Genomic DNA, 8,626 nt, shown 5'->3' on the forward strand with positions numbered 1-8,626 from the left:
TGCTGGGGGTTTTTCTTCCTGTATAAGAGAAGCTCGGCTACCTTAAATAAATTAATAAAGAACCTAAATGTAATGATGAAGTATTTACCAGGGTAATTTTAACTCCTCCCTATTTTCTATTAAAGAAGCAAAAGTTAACTTGCTGAAAGAACCATAACCTATAAATACTATACAGTTGTTGTTGTTTTTTGTTTGTTCTTTTTTTTTTTTTTAATTTTTGCTGAATTTGCTCTTCATTCTCACAGGAAAAAAACTTCATTTCCATAAGGACAAGGATCTTGTCTGTTCTTCTTCATGGATCCATCGGAAGCACCTGGAACAGTGTCTGGTACATGGGGGATGCTCAGTAAACATTTGTTGAAAGATCAGGAAAAATACATCCTTAAACTCCTACCCTCCTCTGGAAATTTGCAAAAATAGATTAGAAAGTAAATAAAAGCAAACATTCTTTGATTTATTTGAAAGTCACACAAAAAGGAGATGTCCCAAGCATTGTGTTTATGACTACAGCCTTTGATAAGTAGTCCTGCGTTTGAATTTGGGCTGTACGACCCTAAGTAAATCACTTAATTTCTCTGTTTGCCTCAATATCCTTCTTCTGTAGAATGGGTATGCTGCTACCTCATAGTACTGTTATTAGGATTAAATAAGGCACTGAATGAGTAAAAGGCCTACAAAATTTCCTGACATAAAGTAAGCCCCAAGTGAGGCTTGAGTGTTTTTTTGAAACATGAAATTTTGCTGAGGAAGGCACTGAGGCCCATGAAGTAAACGACAGCTGGAGGTCCCACAGCCATCCGGCAAAGCCAGAACCAAACAGCCCGGTTTCGAGTCAGTTTATGAAAGTTTTTCCCACTGTACTAAGCTCCCTGCTCATCTCTTTATACATGGTCTCTAAAACTACTTGCAAAAAGGAAAAGATGTGTGCTTCACACTTTCTCGCAAAGTCTTTCCGAAAAATGCAAGATTCCCAGATGCTTGCTGGAAATATTGAGAAAACCCTGAACCATGCCACACAAAGCAGTTACTATAACTACCCTAATCCTGAGTTTCGCAGACTTATGGAAAATTTATGTTCTTGAGCGTTTGTGAGCACACAGCTCAGGCAAACGGGAATCCAAACAGCAATCCTTGAGGTGTCTTCAGGATGAATATCATATTCAGAGTCACCGAGTGCTTCTCTTCCTCCTCCGGTCTCACCTCCCTCGGCTCGCAGCATTCCCCACAGCTGGTGCTGGAAACCGCGAACTGCTCGCTAGTGCGGGCGGGGGCGGCCGAGGGGCCGAAGCCGGAGGCGGTGGAGATGAGGCGAGTCTGAGCAACGAGCGCAGCGCCGGCGCCGAGCTCAGCCTGGAACACAGTCTTCCCGGACCTGTCAAGTCAGACCTCACGTGCACACCAGGAGATCTAAGCAAGGCAACCTAACCAGCCGCGGCCTCCGAGCGCTGCGCAGATGTGCCGGGAGCGGAAGGTGAGTCACCCTGCCCTCCTCCCCACCCCCGCCCCGTGTCCAACAGGTTGGACGGGGCGCGACTCCAAGGGGCCGGGTGGGCACACCTCTAGGCTCACCTGGGCACCGCGCTCGGCTGCTCCCTTTACCGAGTCGGCGTTACTATTTAAACTCCTGCCCCAGCCCACGCCTGTTCTATTCCTTGTCTTTTTGCCTTCCCTTCTCCTAAAAGGAGAGCTCCGCTCTGTGCCGGAGAACAAGCCCAGAACGCCTGCTTTCTGGGAAACTTGAGCCGGCAGAAATGGCTAAACCCAAGGGCGCAAAGTGCCTCGATACGCGGCGGCAAACGGTGCTCCCTAGTCCTTAGTCACTCACTGGGACTTCAGTTAAAAGTCAAAACCAATTATCCTTATTCCTCAACCAGGAGGTCGAAACCAGAGGGAGGGAGGAGAAAATAGAGTGTGAGTGACAATCAGACCTGAATGAGAATGAATGGGAGCAGATGATGTGGCCCCCTCGCCCTGGGCACCCTCCGCCACGTGCTCACGCCCCCAGCGACCAGTCTCGCGGAGGCCTCTGAAGCCGCCGCAGGAAAAGACGACGGAAGAATACAGAGCCTCAAGTTGGAGAGAACTCATACCCGGCTACCACTTCCCCTGCTTTCTGAACTTTTCCTCTTGGTCTCCTGGGCTGGAGTGAGTCTTACCACCACCACCCCAGCCCCTGGCCGCGGTTCGTTCCCTCCAGAGTCATCCTGTCCTCCTCCCCCACTCTAGACCTCCTACCTCTCCCTCCCCGCCCGCTCCACCCCCTCGGTAGCGAAGCATTGAATCCGTACACCTCCCGGGCAGGGACTCTCCAGCATAAACTTAGTAGGGGTCGGGGCGGGGGTGGGGGCGTGCGTCCGGGAAGGGCTTCGGCGCCCGGTAGGGTGCCCCGGGACTGTCCCCGCCTAGACCGCGTCTGAGCTTCCCCCCACCCCCGGCGCGACCCTTCAGCCCCGGCGCTCCGACCCGGGAGCGCCGCGATCGCGCACTCGCCGCGCCCTAGCGGCCACAGGCGGAACGAGCACAGGGGGTGGAGAGTGGAAGGGTGCGCGGGCGGGAGGCACCCCCCTCGGGAGTCAGGGAAATCCCGGCTGCCACCAGGGGCCGTGCCACCACCCTCGCCGGACCGAGGCTTCCGGCGCGCCCCCCAACTTTGTGGCGCCCTCACACAGCGGCGGCGGGGATGGAGCTGCCTCCCCGAGGGCGGGCGCCGCCGGACTCGCCGCTGGACAGCTGCTCCCTGACCTCGCTGGACTCCAGCGTTTTCTGCAGCGAGGGTGAAGGGGAGCCCCTGGCGCTCGGGGACTGCTTCACGGTCAACGTGGGCGGCAGCCGCTTCGTGCTCTCGCAGCAGGCGCTGTCCTGCTTCCCGCACACGCGCCTTGGCAAGCTGGCGGTGGTGGTGGCCTCGTGCCGCCGCCCCGGGGCCCTGACCGCCGTGCCCAGCCCCCTGGAGTTCTGCGATGATGCCAACCCCGTGGACAACGAGTACTTCTTCGACCGCAGCTCGCAAGCATTCCGCTACGTCTTGCACTACTACCGCACCGGCCGCCTGCACGTCATGGAGCAGCTGTGCGCGCTCTCCTTCCTTCAGGAGATCCAGTACTGGGGCATCGACGAGCTCAGCATCGACTCCTGCTGCAGGGACAGGTACCCGAGAGGCGCGCGGTGGCTGGGCGGGGAGGCGGGCGCAGCGGGGGGGAGAGGGCAGCAGAGGTAAGATAGGAGCTTCACACAAGCCTCGCTGGATCCAGGCCTCAGAGTACCTGAGCTGTTTCTGAGCTGTTTAAGGTGGGGTGGCGATGAGGTCTGGAAAGCGTCAGAGCCACCTTTGGACTGGAACTTTCGGAACCTCTTCCTTTTTTGAATGAACGTGTGCCGATTCGTTTTTAAGGTAAAGGAGGTCAGGCCTGAAATAAATATTTGATGATGGAATAAATGAGTCAGAAAAGCTGTAATCCAAAAGATGCATGTATAGAGATGGAGGTCTCAGTGGGGAGCTTTATCATTTATCAGACCTAGAACACTAACTTTATTTTCTTTTTATTTCTTTATTCTTTTTTGACATTTTTTTATGTTCAGTTAGCCAACGTATAATACATCATTTGTTTTTGAAGAACACTAAACTTGGAGGGAGAACTGCTTTAAATACAGGAGATAAAAAATTGGTTCCTTGACTGTGAATGTTTGTGGGACTTTAATGATGACTTTGCTGTTATTTTGCTATTAGTGCTAGTTCTTCATGAAGATCTTTCCATTACACTCACACAAAAGCTCCATATGGCAAACTTATGTTCTTGTTACAAGAAAAATGAGTAATAAAATGCATTAAAGTAGATTTGTTGTATATAAATCCTTTTGTATAAACTTCTACCAAGAAAGGGTCATTTTAAAAATAATAATCCTGAATAAATTTTGAGTACTGTGGGAAGGAGACAGCCTGGGTAAAATATGAATGGACATTTCCTGCATTTTACCAACATAAAAAGCGTGACCTCACTGCTAAGTTTAATTTTCTTTTGACATCTATATTTTTGAAAAGTTAGATTAATCACCAAGTTGTTTTCTCTAAAAGATACTTCAGAAGAAAGGAGCTGAGTGAAACGTTAGACTTTAAGAAGGACACAGAAGACCAGGAAAGTCAACATGAGAGTGAACAGGACTTCTCCCAAGGACCTTGTCCCACTGTCCGACAGAAGCTCTGGAACATCCTGGAGAAACCTGGATCTTCCACAGCTGCTCGAATCTTTGGGGTCATCTCCATCATCTTTGTGGTGGTGTCCATCGTCAACATGGCCCTGATGTCAGCTGAATTAAGCTGGCTGGACCTGCAGCTGCTGGAAATCCTGGAGTACGTGTGTATTAGCTGGTTCACCGGGGAGTTTGTCCTGCGCTTCCTGTGCGTGCGGGACAGGTGCCGCTTCCTGAGAAAGGTGCCGAACATCATAGACCTCCTAGCCATCTTGCCCTTCTACATCACTCTTCTGGTAGAGAGCCTGAGTGGGAGCCAGACGACACAGGAGCTGGAAAATGTGGGGCGCATTGTGCAGGTGTTGAGGCTGCTCAGGGCTCTACGCATGCTAAAGCTGGGCAGACATTCCACAGGTATTCAAATTTCAGTGATGCTTTTTAATTTGCCATTGTTTGTAACCATTAGTGCTTGACTACAGTCCAAGAGAAGTGACTGTGAATTGATACTCTGAATTACCAACTCCCATCCTTTACCCAACCAGGATCTTCAAAAAGGTGTTGGGAAGCAAAATCCTGAAGTTGTTATCAGGTATAGAGAAGATGTCTCTCCCACTCCTTCTCTCCATATGACAGGTGAAAAACAGTTTGACCGCTTGTTAACCTCGATTTTTTTAACCCAGTGCTCAGAAGTTGTACAAAAATTAAAGACACTCTGCCTGTAGAAGGTTCTAGATAAAATATGCATAAACAGCATATAAAGAGATGCATAAATTATTTATGATATATAGGGACATAAGCCACTTTCTCTTCTGTGTCCAAGAAAGGACTTACCCCACACGTTCCTGGGCAAAAAATAAAGTCAGCCTTGTAGGGCTTTCTTTAGCCATGCAGAAAGTGCGATGACCAGGCACTGGTGGCCATCCCATGCTTTTTGAAGAGACAATGGATATATTTGCTTTGGAAGAAAGCTGAAGACACTGATTAAATGCTTTAATGCTTTAGTTAGTATCTGAGAATTTTCTTGTCCATAAACCTGGATGCATGAGAGAGATGGTAACAAGAATTCCTTAAAATCTAATGAAAATCTAATGAACGCTCTCCCTAGAGAAATCCCCACACAACACTCAGTTGTGCATGAAAGTTAGAATCAAGATCTGGGGTAGTCACACAAATCCATTAAGGATGATTCTTGAGTTCCTGAGGGCAAGAATTCTCAGTGGCTGGTCCTGTGGCTGTTGGATGTTCTGGAGTTCCCTTATGTTAGATTTTAATGAAAATAAGAACCCTCTGAAAAGCTTGTTAACAAGCAATTCTGAGCCCCAATCTGTGAAGAGACAGATTTTAATATTTGGGGGTGGGTTGAGGAGCATACATTTTAACAGGCTCACAAGGGATTTTGGTGGACTCCACTTTAGAAAACACTGGAGTAGGAGGATGCTGTGTTAAGACAGTACATATTAACACAATACACAAAATACAAGTAATTTAGCTAGGAAGTCCCATTACCACCTTATTTCCCTAAATATATGCCTGACTGGTCACCTAAACAAAGTTGAGGGTCATTATCTCTCCCTATTCATATAGGGAGAACTTAACTTCAAATATGTTTTTTCCCCACATGTCTGAGGTAATTAGGACTTCTCCTAACATAATTTTGGTAGTGTATTTTCCTAGCTAGTCTCACAGAGCAGGGATTTGATAATGGGGTTTCCAACAACTTTTAGAAGTACCACTCTTTGTTTTCTGACACACATAATAGGATGCTTTCTCCTAGTATTTATAAACTCCTTACAAGATTCGATTTAAAAACACCCAGTGAAGACTACATTTTTTTCCCAAAAGAAAAGAAAAAGAAAATAATAGTAATTTACACCGTGTCACCTCTTCAAAGTTTTTTTTTTTAGTTCCAAAGCAGTACAAAGTATTAATAAAGCCTTAATTTATTGAAAGGATATGAACACTTACATAAATATTTGACAATTTTATGTTGTGCATCACATTTAGCAATATATAGACATTGATGACATATTTCCCTATGTATTAACTATAAATACAAGTTGAGAGGTATTCTAGAATAACAGGAGGACAATGGTGGGCCAGAGAGCTAAAGTGTAAATCCTGGCTGTGTAGCTTTGTAGTAGACATGGCACTTCTCTGTGTCTCAGTCTCCTCATCAGGAAAATGGCATAATAATTGCATCAATCTCATATTGTTTTTTGAGTATTATCTGAGTTAATAGATGTAGCATACAGAAATTCCAACCACTTTGTGTTTCTTTACAAAATTATTTAGAACATTTCATCTTGAAATGAAAACAGTCTTCTAAACACTGCTTTTTCTCATGCTGTCAATATATTTCAGAAATACAATTCAATGCAGACACATCAAGGTCAGTTTCCTAAAAGATATTCTAAAAAAAAAAAAAACTTCTTTTGAAGTTAAACGTCAAAATTAATATTCCTTAATTTTTAAAAATAACTGGTAAATAATTTAAGAATATCTTAAAGTTTTAAGAACAAAATTTAAAAATAATGAGAGCACAAATGGCATTTTAATGCAATTTCAAATACTCGCTAGTGAATAAAAGTTAAATGATTCTAAAAGGTATTATTCTGACCTTCAGAGACAGCCTGACCTTCAGGCTGATATGACTTCAAAATTTTTAGCAGTGTTTGTGAAATCTGGTGTCGGGGGAGATGCCATTTTCAAACTCTAGTCCCATTATGGGCTCATCTGACTCTCCTTAGGGCTGAGTTTCTCTGGAGATGGGATTGGACTCTCTTGGGTATCACACAGGAGTAGGGAATGCAGCAATGCCTCATAGTGAGTGAATTTCCTAGTAGTTTCAGTCCCCCATACCTTTTCGCAGTGAAAGAATAATCTGTATTCAGGTCTATCTCTGTACAGGAAAGCAGAAATTCTATGTACTCCAGGGAAATGTTTCCCTATAGCTTTGGTACTATTGGTGTGAATTTCAGTGCATGTCACGGGAGTTCAGGAATCCCTCCTGATAAGCCTTTAAGATGCCCTGTGGACAGTGAACAGACATAGCGTGATCTCATGTCAGTGCGGTCACTGCTCCTGCTGGTTCACCTCGTTCTTCTGGTGGACACTCTTTACTGCTTCTGGCTTTCAGATAGCAACGCCCTGATTATGTTCAGCTTCGTTAGGAGGGTGAATAAAGCAGACACATAAAATGTAAGGAGACAGCATTAAACTGTGTGCCAAAGTGATGCATGGAAATGCAGGCCTGGCCAAGTGAGCCCTCCACGTGCCACGCAGCAGTGGACTAAAGTGTCATTCCTGTCATCATCCCCTGCCTGCCTTGTAACCTCATATGTCACCTTTTGTGTGTGTTTCCATAGTAGGTGTTTAGTAAATGTATAAGTAGATGAATGAACCTAACTAGATTTCTTTCTATCCTTTGCAATCTGGCCCCACCAACGAGACTATGAGCTCCCTGAAGGAAAAGATTATGATTTATCATCTCGGTATCCCCAGAACATTGCCCAATGCTGGAGACACCTTAGATGTGAAATGCACGTTTGTGGGCAGAGAGCCGGGCAGGAGAGGGGAAGAAAGGGAAATGGAAGGTGGCGAGGGGAGGAAGGGGCGCCAGTGACTGACGACAGTTGTTCTATTCCAGGATTACGCTCCCTCGGGATGACAATCACCCAGTGTTACGAAGAAGTCGGCCTACTGCTCCTATTTCTGTCTGTGGGAATTTCTATATTTTCAACTGTGGAATATTTTGCTGAGCAAAGCATTCCTGACACAACCTTCACAAGTGTCCCTTGTGCATGGTGGTGGGCCACAACATCCATGACCACTGTGGGCTACGGGGACATTAGACCAGACACCACCACGGGCAAAATCGTGGCCTTCATGTGTATATTATCAGGAATCCTTGTCTTGGCCTTGCCTATCGCCATTATTAACGACCGCTTCTCCGCTTGCTACTTCACCTTAAAGCTGAAGGAAGCAGCCGTCAGACAGAGGGAAGCTCTGAAGAAACTCACCAAGAATATAGCCACTGATTCCTATATCAGCGTTAACTTGAGGGATGTCTATGCCCGGAGCATCATGGAGATGCTTCGGTTAAAAGGCAGAGAAAGGGCAAGTACTAGGAGCAGTGGGGGCGATGATTTCTGGTTTTGAATTCACTTTCAATTTATGTACAAAAGCTTGTGTACAACTAAACCCAACTGATAAAGTCTTGATATGGATGTCTGTGTACTGTTGAAGAGTCTCTTTTGAGTATCACCCGTGTTAGTTTTTACTGATACATTGCTTGGTCTGCTAGAATAGTTCACATCCCTCAAACCAAGTGCACACTGAGTCTCACCACCAGTCATTTAACACAACCCAATACAAGGAGGCCAAATGTTTGAATCGTCAACTATAAAATAAGAGTGCAATACAAACCACAAAGTTTAAA

General features: G+C 46.0%; 1 protein-coding gene across 2 annotated transcripts; it reads left to right on the top strand.

Moving 5' to 3' along the window:
• Window positions 1-1,122: 1,122 nt before the first annotated feature.
• KCNV1 (potassium voltage-gated channel modifier subfamily V member 1) lies at window positions 1,123-8,414 on the top strand. 2 transcript variants are annotated; one of them, XM_032858448.1, is made up of 5 exons: window positions 1,123-1,471; window positions 1,875-2,145; window positions 3,004-3,147; window positions 4,073-4,602; window positions 7,835-8,414. In XM_032858448.1, the coding sequence occupies exons 2-5, from the start codon at window positions 1,943-1,945 to the stop codon at window positions 8,344-8,346; spliced, it is 1,389 nt and encodes a 462-aa protein (XP_032714339.1). In that variant the 5' UTR covers window positions 1,123-1,471; window positions 1,875-1,942; the 3' UTR covers window positions 8,347-8,414. The 2 variants fall into 2 exon arrangements, with proteins under 2 accessions (XP_032714339.1, XP_032714338.1); XM_032858447.1 differs by lacking the exons at window positions 1,123-1,471; window positions 1,875-2,145 and having other exon boundaries at window positions 2,352-3,147.
• Window positions 8,415-8,626: the final 212 nt, after the last annotated feature.

Source organism: Lontra canadensis, unplaced genomic scaffold, assembly GCF_010015895.1.
Source record: "Lontra canadensis isolate GAN:19392208 unplaced genomic scaffold, GSC_riverotter_1.0 scaffold15, whole genome shotgun sequence".
NCBI classification, from domain to species: domain Eukaryota; kingdom Metazoa; phylum Chordata; class Mammalia; order Carnivora; family Mustelidae; genus Lontra; species Lontra canadensis.

Coding starts and splice junctions, on each gene's coding strand:
- KCNV1 (XM_032858447.1), top strand. CDS start 2,681: ATGGAGCTGCCTCCCCGAGGGCGGGCGCCGCCGGACTCGCCGCTGGAC. Junction 3,148..4,072: donor GACTCCTGCTGCAGGGACAG/GTACCCGAGAGG, acceptor TTTCTCTAAAAG/ATACTTCAGAAGAAAGGAGC. Junction 4,603..7,834: donor GCTGGGCAGACATTCCACAG/GTATTCAAATTT, acceptor GTTCTATTCCAG/GATTACGCTCCCTCGGGATG.